Source organism: Podarcis tiliguerta (assembly GCF_965153285.1).
Source record: "Podarcis tiliguerta genome assembly, chromosome: 7".
Classification (NCBI taxonomy): Eukaryota; Metazoa; Chordata; class Lepidosauria; order Squamata; family Lacertidae; genus Podarcis; species Podarcis tiliguerta.
In genome coordinates, this window is record NC_139540.1 from 51,526,086 (window position 1) to 51,545,653 (window position 19,568).

A 19,568-nucleotide genomic window follows, 5' to 3' on the forward strand; every position below is an offset into this window, starting at 1 on the left:
TCTGTCAATAGCCTAAATTCCATATATAAATTTATGTCATTTTTGTGTGCTGTCTCTAAATGTGCATTATTCTCTCAGGATGCTTGGAGTTGCACAAGTCATGTGACTCTGCAATATGGCTCATACTTTCACAAATCCCCCTACAGAGCTAACCTACATTCCAAGGAAATGAATAGAGTACCCAGTTCCACCACTGGTGAAATATTAATTTGCAGGGAAATTTTTATCCCAGCATTATGACTTTAAACCAGTGGGGCTAAACAAGAATTCATGGTTTGTGGATGACTGACATCCGCAGTAGAGGCTATTGCACTAGGGCTGTTAGGCACAGCCCTCCCAATGAGAAAGTCAAGCAATTTTTATGGACCCCCTCCCCCCCCAAAAAATATCAAAACCACATACTCTTTCCTGCCCCAACTCATTTTATAATTTCTCGAACTTACAGAAGCCTGTGGAGGCTTTCTTTCACAGGAATAGACCCACCATTTTACGACTGTAGCTTCTACAGGTGCGCCTGTCACTGGAAGTGTATTTCAAAGGTTCTGCTGAGGCTTTTTACTCCATCTCAGGGACAATTGGCTCTCGCCAGTACTGTATAGGAATATTGAGAGTTGCATGGCAGGCCGCATTTTGGATGCTTTTCCCCACAAGCCAAGTAGAGGGTGAATAACACTTAGGACATTGGTGTGGGTGGAAATAACAAGTGTTATTGACTACAGTGAGGCAAGGGGGTGACATGACATTTGGAAAGGATCCATTAGCCCCCAAGACTTCCAATCTCAAGCCCAATACACCATCCCAGCACACCTGCTGGGGACTGTCCTGGGAGTTGACCAGTGTAGAAGGACCCAGTGTGGCACATGCCATGGGGCTGGAGACTCACTGGTAACCTGAGATGGGTGGTGCCAGGCCCAGCCCACCAGGACTGGGAACTGGTCACCTTCTCAAGACCCCTTGTGTGGGCCTCCCCCATGTTTATATCCTACCCATTGCTATATCCACACGAGACATGGCAAAAGCTATGTGCAAAGTGCCTAACAGTCATGTGCTATCCACCAAGAAAAGGCAAAAACCCCTCTATCGATGGTCAATGGGTGCTGAGAGGAAAATTCCTTTCCAGCTCTGAAAACCAGTGGCCACTTAATGCCTTAGAGAAAGACTTTAAAACCAAGGGAGGGCTGGGAAATCTGGTCCATGTACAGTGATACCTTGGTTTACGAACTTAATCCATTCTGGAAGTCCGTTCTTAGACCAAAGCATTCTTAAATCAAGGCGTGCTTTCCCATAGCAGCAGGGGACTCAATTTACAAATGGAACACACGCAACAGGAAGCAAAACATGTTCTTATTCTAAGGCAAAGTTTACAAACCAAAACACCTACTTCTGGGTTTGCAGCGTTCTTAATCCAAGTTGTTCATAAACTGTTCTTAAACCAAGGTACCACTGAAGTGTGTGAGAGAAATCAATAGTGGAGCTGACCAGTGCTGTTAAAGGATCTGACATTCCACTCCCTCCCAAGAGCTCACCAGGCCCTATGAAAGGAGTAGTTCAATCAGTAGACTGACTGAAGGGATAGCCCAGTCAGTAGAGCATGCGACTCTTAATCTCAGATTCGTGAGTTCAAACCCCACTTTGAGCAAAAGATTCCTGCATTTCAGGGGGTTGGATGAGATGACCCTAATGGTCCCTTCCAATGCTACAATTCTATGATCTATGAAATGAGAATGCCTGTGAAATCCCAGGTGGGAGAATTGGGAGACACTGGCTATTGTGGCATTGGTGCTGCCCCAAGGACTGGCACCTGCTCTTAATTCTTTGCTGGGCCACTCTTTCTATTTGGGATCTTCACACGGTGACACAACTCTACATGTTTGAGTTGTTTGCAGTTCATGGCCCACTTTGAAAGCCACATATTTGGTTAACTGAGTGCAATATAAATACTGCAGTCAATAAGTTGTTTCAGAAAAAGAGGCATTCATGATTTAGGACTATCTTGTCCACAGAGTGTTTATTTATTTATCTCATAGGATTTATATACCTCTTGATTGTGAAAAAAAAACAAAAAAAAACCTGAAAGTGGTTTACAAAATAGAAAACTGTAAAATCAAGAAAAATTGCAACCCTACTTTAAGATATACCAAAGTTAAAACACTATAATAGATTAAAATTGCATCAGCTTTCGAAGCATCTGGGTAGGCTTGTCTAAACAGTAATGTTTAAAGCAGGTGCTGAAAAGAGTACAGTGAAGGCACCTGCTTGATTTCACTAACGTGTAGGCATTGCCACACTGAATTATCAAATTCTTACAACGGTGATTGTAATAGATGGTTGATTATCATTCAGAGATTGCTATCTGGTCTTCTAATGCATACACATTGATCAGAATGGCTTACTACAATCACAATGCCATAATCCAGAATAAAACAAAAACATACAAAAATCAAGGATATAAAAGCAGCCACAGTAGACACAAAAACAGGCTATAAAAAGCTGGGTTTTCCCCCATAGAAGCTCATCTGTGCAGCACAACAAAAACATATCAGAATTTGGAAGAAGTCAAACAAAGCTCCTGATCATAAGGATCTGGCAGGCTGGCGAGGGAGGAGATGGCTCCTAAGCAGCATAGTGAGAAAATAATTATCCCAGTACCTTATTCATAATATTTTAATGTTATGAATATGAAGCTATCGATTATTAAAAAAGGAAACAAAAATGTTATCATCCGTTCAGTAAATAGGAGGAAAGAACACATAACCTTTGCAACAATAGAATAGAATTGAAATTTTATGGCAAATTTAGTGCTTCTTCAATAATGAAAGAAAATCCAGAAGCAAATCTTCCTGTATAAATATATACCTGGATGAATGGAAAATTGAATCAATTTTTGCAATTATGAAAAGCACAAAAACACATGTTCTGTTTACCTAATGAAGTTTTAGACTATTTTATAAGAATGAATGTATTTTTTGTGCTAATCAACATTTTTAATATCTTCTACAGTATTGTTTAGATATTATTCAGTATTAACCAATATTATTCACAGACACAGCAATCAGTGCAAAAAATTAATAAAGCGAAGTTGTTTCATACCACTGGCTAAATTATTAAAAATGCTCCTTCCTCCAGTTGTAACTCAGAACTGTTGGCTGTAATTTTATTGTTCTAAATCTAAAGAGAAACAATTTTCTCCCTTGCTTACTGCAGTTTAATCCAGGCAACAAAGCTTCTTATCTATGAAGGATACAGTAATCTGAACTACGTCAAACTCCAGTGGCATCTGTCACATCTTTTAAAAATGAAAAAGCTTGCTGAGCTGGCGACTTTGATTTTATAGCAACAGGCAAAGCAAAGGACAAGCAGCCTCGCTCCAAGTCCAGTATAAATGGCTAATTGTCCTGGATAATATTGCAGTAGTAAAGAATAAACAAGCAGCCCCTTCCACTGAGATACTGGAGTTTGAACACAAAGTCTTATTTTTTCAGGGTATCGTATCTTACATTCTATGAGAGCAAATCACATGCCTTTTTTAAGGGGAGCAATTGGAGAAGAAATGCCCCGGATGGGAACAGGGGTGTAACTAGCTGCTCTGGCACCCAGAGTGGCAGGGGCAGGGAGATCCACATATGGGGGCCCCACGGTAAGTGCCACCCCCGCAGTGTGCCATTTTGTCACCCCCTCAGGGATGACACATGGGGCGGACCGCACCCCTCCTTCTATGCCCCTGGATGGGAATCACAGATGGAGGGGCTTCATCAACACTGATAATGAATATTTATAGATAGAGATTTCCCATTAAACAATGTTTGCTTTATTTTTGTAAGCTGCTTAGAGGGTCTATTTACAGTCATTTTGTTAAATAAACAATAAAATAAAATAGCTGTCCATTGTTGACAGCTCTCCACCCAAGAAACACAATCCCACTTACCGGTACTTGTCTTATGTAATGGGGAAATTCACAGGGCAAATTCCGCTATAGGAAGGGTTAGGGTTAGGGTCCTTTTGCCATGAATTAGCTAGATTAAACATACCTTAAAAACACAATATGCAGTTGGTAGCTAGTGCATCACCAATTACATTAATGTTTCAAAAGTTGAATCAGCTACTCTCACACCTCACCCCCTGCTTTAATTCTTCCTGCCTTGGCTTGATAGAATTAAGTGGCCAGGCCAAATAGATTGTCTGAAAGAGATAATTGCAAATCAACTTTGGGATCAGTTGCTTCTGTTTGACTGATCCTGCTTGGGTTCTTGGCCAGCACCTGATATTTCAGGCTGTAAGTTTAGTTTCAGAGTGGTTGAAGACAATGAACTGAGGCCTGTACAGCAGACTGTATCCAGTCTGGGTCTGAGACACAGACGAACAGAAATTGAGATGGGGGCTGCCTGGGGTTGATCTTACTGAATAGGCTTGATAGTGGGCATGAATCCCCCCCCCTTTTTTCCATTGATCCTGCCTTGTTTTATAGATACGCCATATGTTGATTGTTTTTGATACCATCCTTTTCTCTGTCTAGTTCATACTTGTGTACTTTAAATCTTGATCCAGTCCCTCCTGTCAAAAGAGATTAGTAGATTTTGGCATTCCACGGGATGAGAAGATACTCACTGATAGCTTGTTTTCCCAGATGAGGGTGTATTCTTTATCCCCATCAGAAATGTCTTAATCAGGTCAGATAACAACAGCTGTCTGGACATCCTCTCAAGAGACAAAAGCTTCTGCTCAAAATTCTGTCTGCATCAAGAAAGAAATGGTTGTTTGATGCTTGCAAAGGTTACAAATTTATTATGAAGGGGGGGGAGGTAGTTTTCAAAATTTAGATCCAAGCCACATTTGATTAACTTCTGTCACCTAGAAGCAATTATCGTAATCGGTCTCAGCTCCTTTTGCTAGACTTCAGGATGCACAATTTTTTTCTATTTATAAAAGTATTTCTCTACCGCCCTCTTGCAAAACATCAGGTACAACAACATTTTTTTTTAGCGATACAAAGCATCTATGAAACATGTAGTCAGAGAGACTATATATAACTATAAAAGATTCTATATTCTTTTGGGAGCCAGAGACTGGTCAAGGTCCAGAATGACCTACCACTACCAACTCAGTATGTGAGGACACGTGGCAGCCTTCCTCATATACCTCTAGAACAATGATGGACAGATAACCTTTGGCCCTCCAGATGTTGTTGAACTCACATCAGCCCCAGCCAACATGTCCAGTGACCAGGGATTATGGAAGTTGGAATCTGACATCATCTGGAGGGCCACAGGTTCCCCATCCCTGCAATATCCCATTGCGAGGGTGGAGGCTTTTGCTTTTAAACAGTAAATAAATAGTAAAGAGTACTTAATGTAATTGTTTATAAGGAAACAGTTGAAGACAAGGTCAAAACCAAGTGATTTACTTTAATAATCAGGACCAGAGGATTATTGCAGCTATATACTATATTGATTGGACATAAGCACCGTGGCTTTAAAATAGGGAAAAAGAGAAGAAAATCAGCTGTAATCAGGTCAGAAAGTTGGTTATGGGCCAAATGGCAGCTCTTGCATTCACATATACATATCATAGTCTAAGCAAGATGTTTTGGATGACTAGTGGCAAAAAGCACATCCGTTTATTAACACTATAATATAACAAATGAAGTATTATTTTATATAAATATAGGTATAGATATAGATATAGATAGAGACAGAGATATAGAGATATAGAGATATGTAGGCACCTCCCTACTTCCAAGCTCCCACGTGCATAAGTGAAATCATATAAAGTGGGGAGCAGCCTATTTAATACAGGGGGTGCATGGGGAGAAGAGAGAGACCCTGGAAATTGGTTAGGGCCGCTGCCCAGCCTTTCCTGAACCTGTTTGCCTGGCTGCAGGGAGCCAGTGTGCATGGTGGCAGCTGGCCATGGAGGGCAAGGGCTTATAAGGGCACACAGCAGAACTGGTGCTATGACCTAGCATACAACACTGCCTTCCCATATATAGGATTGCTCCCTTGAGCCATTTTTGGGATTTTCAGCATTAAGGAAACCTTTCACGTTTCTCATCAAAACAAACCATCAAACCTTAGAGTTTAGTACTATCCTTCTCTCTTCTACTCCCATTACCTGTTATGTCACCCATGCAGCAAACAGATTGTACATGTCACGGTGGCAATTAATAATATCCTGTGAAGGCTCCATACTTCCACTGCAAAAGTCATTTGGGCTAACAAAAATGGATAATGTGAATTCATCTTCACAGACCAAAAAATGATGTGCCTTAATGTCCCAAGTGATCAGGTTTCCAGTACAGTGGCTGCAATTAATTTCCACTCACTATTAATCAATTTAAAATGCATTTGATATTTTTAACAAAAGCAATCATAAATCAAGATTAGTGTGTGTGTTTGTTTACTTTCTTTAAACTGGAAGTTGTTCCATTACTACCCCGTAAATCAAGTGCTGCTGTCATTATGTACCTTCTTTTAAATTAAATCAAATATTGCAGACGCTTCATGGTAACTCCTGGTAGTTTATTTGTTGTCCTTTTTCTTTCAGAGCTTGAGGCAGAAGAATGGTGCAAACATCTTTGTATAGAATGTCTAGGAACCAGACTTAATGATATAAGCCTTGGTGAACCTGATTTACTTGCTGCTGGAGTACAGAGAGAACAAAATGGTAAGTGTTTAGGTCATCTGGTCTCATTTATCTAGGCTACTCTAAACATTCTTGCCTCAACTTGTAGTAATTGATTTGTGGTACCTCGGCTTGGTATTTTTTTTATCTCTGACAAGATCTTGGTATGTTCAAAGCCCAAATAATTTTTTTAAAAAAAACCCAGTATATTGTGTGCCTATTCGTTGCACATGAAAATTGCACTGCAGTATAGGATTTGTAGTATTTATGACTGACAAAAAAGGTGATGTGGGATATCATTAGCTTACAGCTTACACTAAAAAATATTTTCGAAGATTATTAGCATTATTTAAATTTGTATACCTTCCTTCATCCAAGGATCACAGGGCAGTTCACAACATAAAAATACAAGATGAGAAAATGAAAACAAACCAATCCTCCCCTCCCGCAAACACAAACCATCTTCAAAGGCAGCCCCACATATAATGCATAGACAACAGAAGTTAGGCTATCCCTGTCCATGTAGGAGTGCAGCTGGGACGCCAGCTGAAGTTCATGGAAGGCACCAGAGAGGCTATGTTAGCCTCAAGTGACAGCAAAGGATCCAAGAGTGCTTCCAAGTGATGTACCCAATCTTTTAGAGGGAGTGTAGCCAACCCCCAACTCAGAAAGTCATCCAGGATACCATGGTCATTGGTATCAAAAGCTGCTGAGAGGTCAAGAAGAATTAAAAGGGGCATATTTCCCCAGTCTCACTCCTGGCAGAAATCAGCATACAGGTTAGCCAAAGCAGTTTCTGTGCCAAAACTTCGCCTAAACCCTGATTGAGAAGGATCTAGGAAATCAGTTTCATTCAAGAGTGCCTGGATCTGGTCCATGACCACCCGCTCAAGAACCTTACCCAAGAAGGGAACATTGGCAACTAGCTGGTAATTACTTAGATTTTCCAAATGCAGGGAAGACTTCTTAAGGAGTGGTCTTACCACTGTTTCTATCAAGCAGGCAGGTGCCACCGTATCTCACAAGGAAGCATATTCTGAATAGATACCACTAAAATAGACGATGGTCATTATATAGTGTTAAAAAGAAAACCCTTCCTGGATTAATGTGCAGGAGATACCATGTATTTCAGAAATGCTAGCAGAATTTTCACAATAATGTTTGAGGTGTAGTCGCTGGAACTGAAGTACTGGGCCTGAACTTTGCTCTTTGCAAACTATGGAAAGTAAGTGTGTCCCAGAAGGGATCTCCATGAGCTATGACTATCACAGTAGCAGGTAAGCACTGATGGAGCTGCTGGTCACATAAGTGGTCTGAACTGAACGGAAAGCCAGGTTTGATGCTTCAGTGCACCATTTTACTACATTGACAGCTGACTACTAGTAGAAATGAACACAATTAGCATGCTTATTGTCCTGTGGTAAATAAATGGGACGAAACAAACATGATTAGGCCAGCAGACACAAGGTCTCTGTGCAAGGCACACCCATAAGGAACCAAAGAGGTATGATTAGTGGCATCATTTAAAATGTAAGGAGTGAGTGAAATTGATGTTTCAGTAATATTCTGTGATGAATCATTAGGTACATTCCCTCAGACATTGCAATTTTGATAAATATCCCCCAGCGTAGAAATTTACATTTAAATTAACAGAGCTAAATCTGTCACCCTAACTCTAGAAAGCAAATCAGACATTGTGCTTGTATGTAGCAAGAGGACATGATGTAAACTGTTCATTAATAAATTCATTAGCTATGGGGAGAAATAGCATCTCTATAATAGGAATATAAATTTGGGTGAATCAACTTCAATGTATTCACCTGTACAAGTCCTATTTAAATGGATGGTAGCTTGTGCAGAAATTTCCAATGAATTACATGTCCTTTGCTTGTTGTGAAACCCATAAAGAAAAGATTGTTCTTAACATTGAATTCCACCCTGTATTTTTCAGGGTTGTAAATATTCTGGTTGTAAATTGTTTTAACTGGTATTAATATTGCATTTTTATATTGTTGCCGTATGGTGAAGGGCAGGAAAGAAATCTGATAAATAACAACAGCAACAGCCACTCCGTTTAATTAATTTAATTTAGACAGCTGTTCATGCGGCACAAACCTTCACAGTTGTTGGAAAATGAAACTAATGGAGCAGTTGAAATGTGATGAGGGCAACTTGGGAAGAGGTGGCAAATAATATAAAGCCAGGACCTAAGCTGAACCTTGAATTATGCCTTTCATTGTTCTTACACAAATATTTTGGCCTCACTCTAAGAACATAGCCACAACATTTCCTTCCTCATCTCTACTAACAGCATCTGCCTTTTCATTCTATTTGCACATCAAAGATCTGTAATGCAGCAGCTAATGGATGGTTAGCTGTGCTTTGTATCCAGCTTTCCATCTGGTATGATTTATGCAAAATGATATGATTAGAATCTGAAATCCTTTTGGTTTACAGTTGTTTTGCTTTATTGAGGTGAAATGGTATACATGGGTATGGGATTTAAAGAATGAGTTTGTGTTTTTCTTTTGTTATTTAAATGATGATTGCCAAGTTTTCTGCATAATCAAAGTGCTTCATTTAGGCTTTGCATTGTTCATTCATTATGGCCTATACCATGGTTTAGGTGGTCATCTGAACTGGGCTACAGTCCCTGCAGAACAGTTCCATGTGTACACTTAAAAGCATATTTGAGATACACTATTTTTGTTTTTTATTTAGAAAAATATTTCTAAACTGCCTTGTTAAAAGATGTCATGATGATGTGCAATAAACATCATAAAATTATAAAATTATAAAACATAGAACAAATGACCAATACAGAATCAAGTTAATTGTCTGAAAAAGCTTGGCAAAAAAATAAAAAAATATTCTCAGTGCAGGATTAAATACCAAAATTGTAAGTATTTAAATAGGAACAGTGTTCTAAAGTACTGCTGCCATTGCACTAAAGGCCTTAGTTTGTGCAGAAACTAAACACTGGGACAATCAGGGCTTTTATAGATAAGCTCAGTGATAGGACTGGTATGTAAGGGACAAATGGTCCTTAGAGTAACCTGCAATTAGCTGCAATTTCTAAACCAACCACATAGAGAGAACTGCAATAGTCCAAACTAGCAGATTGCCAAGGCATGCACCACTGTGGCCAAACTATCCCTGTCCAGGAATGAGCATAGCTGGTGTACCAGCCAAAGCTGTAAGAAATCACTCTTAGCAACCTGGGACACTTCTGCCTCCAGTAATAGTGATGGCTCTAAGAGTAGTCCGAAGCTGCAGTGCAGCCCTGTCAAGAAAAGGCATCCTACTAATTTTCCAAACTTGGGAATGACTAACCCACGGGTTTCTGTCCTACTAGGATTGAGCTTCAGTTTCACTACATCTGACTAGATATGCTAACCAGCCATTATTTAACTTGCCTTGCAAGTAATATAATGCTCTAGCATGTAAACAGGTATCAGAGGAGTAAACACCAGTAACCTTCAGAATGGTCCTTACAAGAATGGTTTGAGATGGAGCTGTTATTTTCCATCCATGAGCTGTCAGGTGTATTTTATTTATTTTTTGTTTAGGCTGTATCTCTGATCAATCATATTTGGCCTGTTTATCTTCCTGGGTTCTTCCCAGGAAGCCAGTATTTGTTTATCTATTAACTTAGCGATTATATATATGGAATTGGTTTATAGAGAACATCCTATTCCAAAGCAATTGCTAAATAGTCCAAACCAAACATAGGATCTCATTATCTGTCTCCCTCTCCCTCTGTCTGTACCACAGTGATTTCATTTTTCTAAACAAATTCTGTCCCAACAACTTTGTTCTAAATTTGTGTCACTCCCTTTCTACAACTGGAAACACATTTGTTAGCAAGATCCAATATGTTTTGTGTATGTCCATTAGCTTTGCTGAAAAACCCAGGGAATGGAACAATTTTCTATAGAATCTTTTCAGTGCCTTGCATCATTTATGGATGATTATTTTCTGTTAACTTTTTAGCCACTTGGTTCTATTCCTGTAGTGTACCAATGCTTAACTTTTTGTCTCAAGTCCTGAGTAATCGCTGTTGCTTCTGTTTCTTTGCCTTGCAGCTGATGTTCAATTTAATCATGAACATTTCTTCTTAATCCATGACACCTCACCTTAGACACTGACCTCCAATGCAGAGCAGACAAATATCTCTTGACATTTTGAGTATATCATGTTGCCTGAATGCCCTTTTCCAATAACATGCTCGAATAATTAAAGGAAGCTATGGGTTTTCTTCCTTTCTGTTGAACTTTTAGGTTTTGACTGTATTTTTTGCCCCATACCCAGAACGAAGACTTGATACACGGATTGGTTAAAGGTTATATTTATTGAAATATAACAAGGAAGACTTGTGCCAATACAAACAGAAGTGTAAGCTGGTATAACCTATGCTAGCAGGCAGAAAATCTCATGCTTGCTGCTAAGCACCAAACCGTCTCAGAGCAACTCCATCACCCAAACTGAAGGGAGGCAAAAACATATTCCCATAAAGGGAAACCATATGTGGATTGATTGACAGGTGCCAGCCACACCCGCTTCTCAGCATTCAGAAGGTAGCACCTATGAGGCTGCAAGACCACCATACCAAGCTGCCCCCCCCAAGCCATTCAACAGTGGTGGTCCTTAGTGGAGTGCTCCCCACTCAACACTGTAAATCTGGTTACAGATGGAAGACCTGAATAATCAGTAAACAAATGTGCTGAAAACTGTGAAAATCAGAAATACCATATAAAATCAGAGTATTCTGCAGTGGAGACATAGCCTTTCATACTTGGGATTTAGTTTTAAAGTACTTGTTGCAAGACTGACACCCATTAGTGTGATTAATGAGAAATATAGCCTCAGAGGAGAGGATGGATAGCCGTGACATTGAGTGAATCAGCTTAGGAGGTATCACTGGGACAAAAATTAAATGGACTGAGACAGAAAATAATATTGAGACTAACAAATTTACTTATAGCCATATGGGAGCTTTAATCTTTGACATATACATAAGAATTCTTTGGCCACATAAATTTCTCAAAAAAACTTTTCTCAGTTTTTCTCTGGTTTATTTCAGGCTTGTTTTTCTATCACCTGTCAAAAATTGCATATCATTTTGGAGTGATATGCAGTGAGTTGCAACTCCTTTGTAATCCCTAGCACTGGTTTTGCTGATTCTGTACAAGATTAGATCTTACATTGAATTTTAAGTCATTAAAACCTCACTTTTTTAAGGATAATCCTGTTAAATGCTAGGTCATATATGACCTCAGTATCCAGAGATCAAGACACAAGCTAATGCTTAGTGGTTTGCATGTGGGAGCCAGAGGTAATATATGTGCTAGGATTACAGAAAAGACTAGTATTAGATGAGCTGAAATCAGTAATGGAGGTCCATCTAAAGACACAAGTGTTGTCAAAGATAAGACAGTTGTTGGTGGAAGAGTCCATCTGGAAGAAAATGACAGTTCTGAGTGATGAACAGCTATGCAAAGTTGCTGTGATGCTGGATCACAGCACTACTAGACCAAGCCTGTAACCAGGATTGAGAAACGGAATCCATGTGGGTCTTCCAACAGTGAAGTCACTTGTTTAAACCCTACATTCTTAACAAAATATGCCTCTGCATTCTGAAGCACTAACACCACATCACCCAAGAGAAGCAAGCTTTTTAAGCTCTAAGTGTGATGCTTGTTTTTTAATCCAGTCAAATACAGTAGCAGTGCTATTATCTTTTACATTTCTGCCTTCAAATCTTGGGTTGAATAGATTTCCAAAATTATGAATTGGGTGGCAACAAAATTCTGCTGCTGTGTTCTTTCTCCCACTCTCAGCCTTTTGAGGCCTAGATCCATTTACTATGACAGCAAGAGGAAGTCCACAACTTAAAAAGGGACCGAATCCTTCTTCCTTCCTTGGTTTTTTTTTTTTTTTTTTGCTTCCCCTCTTCTCCCAGCCCTAGGCCTTCAAACATCCACTGCCAAAATCTCTATATTCACATATTCTTGGGCTTCTGCTGCTCCACATGTGCATAGAGTGATATGTCAACCAAAAATTCAAGAATACCTGATAAACATGGCTTCTAAGACCATCACCTACTGTTACATCTGAAAAAGGAGCCGTCACAGATAGTGCATCTGAGTTATGTGATGTGACAATATCTCCCAAAGTGGAAGCATTGGGAGGCAACTGGTAAAATCACAGAAGTGGAAAGAATGTGACCTTCCACACCCCATCTGTGAAGATTAATTAGATGTGATGTGGAAAACCTGTGGATCAAGGTTTCGGTAGTGGGGGCGGATGGAATAGCCAATAGTAAGGAGACAATTTGGTTGTGACAAAAGCATAGAGGAGGGTTTAACTCTACATAGTATTCTTGATTAACCACTTTCCTCCAAAGCTTCTACTGGTATCCAAATGAAGGCATACAGGTACCTGACCAAAAAGAAAAATTAGTTCCATTGTGCAGTTTCATCTTACATGTTCTCAGATTTTCTTTTTTAAAAAAAAAAAATTAGATTTTCCAAAATTATAACAAAAACCACAAAGCAGAATGACACACAAAAACAGAAAGGAAAAGAAGAAGAATACATTAATGAATGAAAGAAGAAGAAAGGAACAAAAAACAAATAAACAATAACAACAAACTTCTTCTGAGTTTCCTTGTAGTTAAAAGTAACAGCTTTCCAATATCATTATTAAACTAGAACAATTTCCAGTTATAGTCCATCTTATTCACTTTTCTTAATATTCTAAATCCCATTTATTTAATTATAACTTAGTTTAAGCCTAGGCCTATTTGTTTCTTATTTATTCAAATAGTCCTTAAGTTTCCTCCAGTCCTCTTGAAACTCCTCTTCTTTCTGGTTGCGGATTCTTCCAGTCAGGTCAGCTAGCTCCGAAAAGTTAATCATCTTCATCTGCCAATCTTCCACTGTTGGTAGTTCTTGTGTTTTCCAATATTTAGCAAGTAATAGTCGGGCGGCTGTTGTGGCATACAAAAATAATTTAACATCTTTCTTGGGCAATTCCAAACCTGTTATTCCAAGAAGAAAGGCCTCTGGTTTCTTAATAAATGTATATTTCAACATTTTTTTCAGTTCATTATAAATCGTCTCCCAGAAGTCTTTCGCCTTGGGTCAAGTCCACCACATATGGAAAAAAGTACCTTCTTTTTCTTTACATTTCCAACAAAGGTTATCACTATTGTGATAAATCTTTGCTAGTTTTACAGGGGTCAAGTATCATCTATACATTATCTTCATAATATTTTCCTTTAACATTGTACATGCAGTGAACTTAACCCCTTTCTTCCATAGCCTCTCCCAATCCTCCATCATTATATTATGTCCCACATCTCTTGCCCAATCAATCATAACCGATTTAACTTGTTCATCCTTTGTATGCCACTCCAACAACAAATTTTACATTTTAGACATATTCTTAACTTTAGTATCTAACAACTGCGTTTCCAATTTGGTTTTTTCTGTTGCAAAACCATTTCTCTTATCCATCTTATATAATTCATTAATTTGATAATATTGCAACCAATTCACTTTATCTTTAATTTGTTCAAATGGTTTTAATTTAAAACCTTCCTGATCCTCTAACAACAAATCTGAGTACCTCAACCATTTGTTTTTCATATTTAACTTTTTGGGGGCCTGTGCTTCCATTGGTGAAATCCATTTTGGTGTTTTTCTTACTAAGAGATCTTTATATCTAGTCCATGTTTTCAGATTTTCTAATGAAATATATTGATGCTTTGTTTGGTTTTTTCCCTTTGGAATAAAAAGGTCCATCACAGTAAAGAAGCTCTTTCAAAATAGCTTGCTAATTGAAATTATTAATGCAATAAGAAGAAGCTAATGATATCATTTTATGAAGGTCACTGACAACAGACAGTGTTTAACTGTTACATTATACCATTGAGCATCTGTTACTAATGATAAAGAGGTCTCAGCTGTGCTTCCAGATGTACTATGAGCTGTCTTCTGAGAGAGTTGCATTGATGTATTTAAATGGGTTTATTATTTACATGCTTGTCACTAGGCTGAAAGGGAATTATCATCATAATGCAAGCTAGCTCACTATTTTCACCATGATTTTCCACTCCTTTTCAGAGCGCTTCAATGTTTACCTAATGCCTACACCAAATTTAGATATCTACGGAGAATGTACAATGCAGATTACACATGAAAACATCTATCTCTGGGATATACACAATGCTAAGGTGAAGCTGGTGATGTGGCCTCTCAGTTCTCTGAGAAGATATGGGCGGGACTCAACATGGTTCACTTTTGAATCTGGAAGGTAAGAGACAATTATGGAAATATAGTAAGTAGATTGACTCATATGGAATAATGTTTTATTATTGCCATGATGGGACATGAAGCATCAGTGGACACTTTTAAGAGAAGTTGTTATTTTTCTGTCTGGAATTTGATTTTTTTTAAAATTTCTTTTAGTGAAAGAAGTTCTAATTTAATGAAAGAAGTTCTAAAGAAGTTCCAAACTTTCTTTGACTTTTCCCATCAAGTATACATACCTGACAACTGAGCACCAGACTTCATGCACTTGATGAAGCAGAATTTAGTCCATGAAAGCTTGTCTTGCATCTAGTAAAAATGGAAGCGTGTCATCATGTAGGCCCTACTGGAGGATTTGTAGTGCCTCTTCACAATCCTGGATTTGCATTAAATCAGGGAGGGGGAGGGGAATCAAACTGAAGGCAGGTTGCACAACTGCAGTGGCCATGGCATGGAAGCCCATCCCTCCTCCACCACCACCCTTGCTTTACTCAAACTTCTGTTATTGTTTAAAACAGCTACTTTTCCCCCTTTCATTGACCTTTCCTTTTCACTGTTCTCAAACTTCTCCCTCTTCCTTTCCTGCTGCCTCTTGTCAGAGAGCCCTGAAAATTCCATAGTGCCCTCACAGAATGTATTTCACTCCTTGTACCATATGTTATCTCCACCATGAAGCTCCAGATTCCCTGTTTCTATTTAGAACATATATTTCATTAGGAAGCGAATGCCCATATATTTACAGCATCCGTCAGCTGAACTTCACCTTCTCTAACTGAACAGCCTGAACTTGCCATTAAGATTCTTTTCATCTTAAAGATACAGTAGCATATATGATCATGGGGTATGTTTGCAAAGGGGGGCTGCAGAGGGAGAGAGAGGAGGGGACATGGAAATTGGAGATGTCTGTGTCCAAGGGAGAGTTGAGAAAAGGAAGGAGGAAAAAGGGAATAAAGGTGAAAATGCAGGTAAAGGTAAAGGGACCCCTGACAGTTAAATCCAGTCACGAACAACTCTGGGGTCGCTTTACAGGCCGAGGGAGCCAGTGTGTGCCCACTCCGCATACAGTTTTTCCGGGTCATGTGGCCAGCATGACCAAGCTGCTTCTGGCGCAACAGAACACTGGCACCAGAGCAGTGCTCGGAAACGCCGTTTACCTTCCTGCCGGAGTGGTACCTATTAATCTACTTACACTTTGTGGGGTGCTTTCAAACTGCTAGGTTGGCAGGAGCTGGGACCAAGCAACGGGAGCTCACCCCATCACAGGGATTTGAACTGCTGACCTTTTGATTGGCAAGCCCAAGGCTCAGTGGTTTAGACCACAGCGCCACCATGCAGGGGAAGGTGCAAAAAAGGAGAAAGTAGGAGGCACGGAAACAGAAGTGAAAGTGGGGGTGTGAAAAGAGCTGCAAAATATGAGGCGATGGTGGCTTAATCACTGGGTAGAATGTGAAAAGAGTGCTTTGTAGTTGCAATGTGTGGGGAAGAAGAAGCAGGAGGTTGCCATACTAAATTTGTTATAAAGTTGCAATAGGAATGCTTGCTGTTTTTGCTGCAACACAGCTACCCTCTGGGAGTTCTGACACATAAATACAGAAAATACAGAAAACTCCATTAGTCTGTGTGCTTTCCAACTTAGCGAATGGTAGTGTACTTGCCATAATAAAATGGAATGAAGTATAAGACATTTCAGGTTGATGAATAAGCAAGCATGCTTAAGTTGGCAGCAGACATAAATTCTATATGTTGTAGTTGTTGTTTTGAACACACATTATCTACGCTGACTGTGCAGCAAATGTGTGTCAGTTATCCATATTTAGGTGAAGAGAGAAGAGCCACATGCTTGTTTTGAGCCTAGAAGGTGTGATGCCAAATGGTAAAAACCCCTTTCAGGCATTTAAAACATTTATAATAAACTTTTGAGGAATGCAGCATGTTGGTGGCAGATTTGACCATCACCACAGATGCATTAATTAGAATGTCTGTGGACAACCCAAATGTCCAGCCGTGGAGTATTCTTTGCAAAGGAGCTGCAGACCCTTTTGCATCTGCATACGTAGGCCATCTACAGACATTATAAGCAACATGCTTAGGTCAGGGTCAGACTCTTCAGTCCACATTTTAAATGGCTAAAATGAGCTTTTTCAGAACATAACTGCTCAAGAGCAGGAATCAGTTCTGTTATTTGGTCTTCCCACTGAGTGTGTCTAACGGTTTCATTACCAAGAAGGGAAGGGAAGGATGATAAAAACCTAAAAATAGGCACAAGAATATAAATTGCAGTTCCCAAGCCATGAACTTTTTCGTATCGCAATTGGTGTGCCTGAAGTCAGTGTGCTTTGGCTCATAAAGATTCAGCTAAAACTTTTGTGAATGATAGAATCTGGGAAACTGGCCTGTTAACATGAGCCAAAAATATTAGAGCAACCAGTAGCACAAGTAAGGGTTATCATGCTCAAGTTGAGGAATACCTACCTAAGTTTTCAAAAAAATTAAAAAAAAATCTTACAACAATTTGTCATAAGACTTTTATCTTTCCAATTTGTCACTTTTGTTCAGGAATTGCTTGTTCAGGAATTTATTGCTTTGTTCTGGAATTTATCACATGGTAGCAGCTGTTTCAAACATTCCTGGTGTCAACAGAACTCGTTGGTGATCTTGGGGCAGTCACTCTCTCTCAGCCTAACCTACCCCACAGGGCTATGCTGAGGATTAATTGGGGTAAGGAGAACCATGTACACAACTTTGAGGTCCGTTGAGTAAAAGGTGGCATATAGAAGTAATAAATAAATAAGAATTGAATTGATCACCCATCTCTAGCAATATCTAATATGTGTCATACTCAGAACAGACCTATAAAAAGGAATGGAGATGACTTTTTGAGATTCCTGCATTGTACCTTCCAGTTCTACAATTCTGTCCTTCTATAAACTAGCAGCAGCTTCATGTGGCATTGCCACATAAACTGTGGGCATTTGTATACGTCCATGCAGAGTATGTAACCAGATGCTGGTGATGAGCTTTCAGTCTTATAGCTGTCCATGGTGCTGATAAAAGGAATCTACCAAAGATGAAAGCTCTAGTGTCAGATTTAGTTTGGCCCTGATTATGTTTTGTGTGTGTGTCGCTATTGTAAGTTTCTTGCTGTGGATTGCCATCTATGGTAAATTGTATAAAGTAATAGTTTTAAGTAGTTCAGACAGATAAGCAAAGATTAGAGTGACCCTTCTGATTTACCATTTAAGCAAAATGTGACATTAGCTCTAGGGATAACATTTAGGAGTAATACACAATCCTTCTTAAGCTCCAGAATCAATGTGTGAAAAGAGGCAGAGGAGACATATGTGAGCATGGGGACATTTTTAGTCTTCAGAAGGGACCTCCTTATATGTACATAAATGTAGTAGGTTTTGTGAAACTGTTGGTTGTTGGCATCCACGATAAATGAGGGTTGAAATAATGAGCCTGTCTTGCTCAGCATTAGGCTTTGGAGAGAAAGACTGAAATAACATCTTTATTTTGAGGTTTGTTGAGTGTAATTTGCTTTACATTCAAGGTCTCTTTGCTATATTAAAAAACAAATGTTTCCTAGATCCGATTGAGATTGTTTATTGTGATTTGTTGCCATATTGTCTTAGGTCATTTCCTTGAATCACCTTGGTATAGAAAACAATGTTTGCTCATACTCTTCGCTTGCAATCTAAAATAAATTGGAATACTGTAGAGAGAAATGCAGGGAGGATCAAGCTTTGGAGCCGGGAGTTGGATTGGTAAACTTGCAATAATTTAACTGTATGGTTTTTAAGCAACAGTAAATGGCAAGAAGTAAAATTTCAAAGTGTTATTTAACAGCACTGTATCAATTGTTGCTATGAGTGTTTGTCAGGTAAACTCTTGAATATGGAGCTTTGGTTCAACATTTGCAGTCATGATGTTGATGCACCTTGTTTTGATGACAAGCATGCCCAAACATTTTCTATTCCATTTCATGACAGGCAAGCTTGATATTATTTCATTTCAGTGGTTCAGAGCTTGGTTTGGAGGTAGTGATACTGCTTTCAGGTGGTGGCAAATGTGTAATGTTATATGTATACCCATATGGGATAATTTGTGCATAGTTCTTCAGTTAACATCAGTCCTAGTATTTCCCTCTCTCTGTCCCCTGCAGAATACCCCATATGGTTGGCATCTGCTAGGTGGAAAAACTAGAGGAATGAGCAGACAGTGCTGGCTGACATCCTTAACTGGTCCTCAGGGACTTAAAGGCCTAGACTGCAAAACCAGGGTCGTGAGACTGTTAGGGCCCTGCTGTGATCAGCTGCTTTGGGAATTAGAGCCATGGCTAAAGGCAGGGCAGGTTGAATGATAAGTTTATGCATGACATAAAAGGATTGAGAGACTCTCCGTGGGCATCCATCTTCTGCTGTGTGCAGTCAGTATCTTGAGATTGCCACTCTTGAAAGTCAGACAGCTGCTGATATCTGATAGCACAGTTGGCATAATATATAGGGAAGTTTTTAAACGATTGCTATTTCCATTTACCCTAGGCAGCACATCCACAGAAGACTAATGATATATCTAGATAAGTGGTTGTACTCCTCTCTGTTATCATGTTCTGATGAAGGTTAGAAATGTTAA

General features: G+C 39.2%; 1 protein-coding gene across 1 annotated transcript in view; it reads left to right on the forward strand.

The window, feature by feature from the left end:
• The window catches only part of DOK6 (docking protein 6), a 172,626-nt gene that overhangs the window by 104,553 nt on the left and 48,505 nt on the right, over positions 1-19,568 (forward strand). The window contains exons 4-5 of the mRNA XM_083450221.1: positions 6,541-6,660; positions 14,748-14,937. Coding sequence (XP_083306347.1) covers positions 6,541-6,660; positions 14,748-14,937 — 310 coding nt within the window. The remainder of the gene's footprint in view (positions 1-6,540; positions 6,661-14,747; positions 14,938-19,568) is intronic.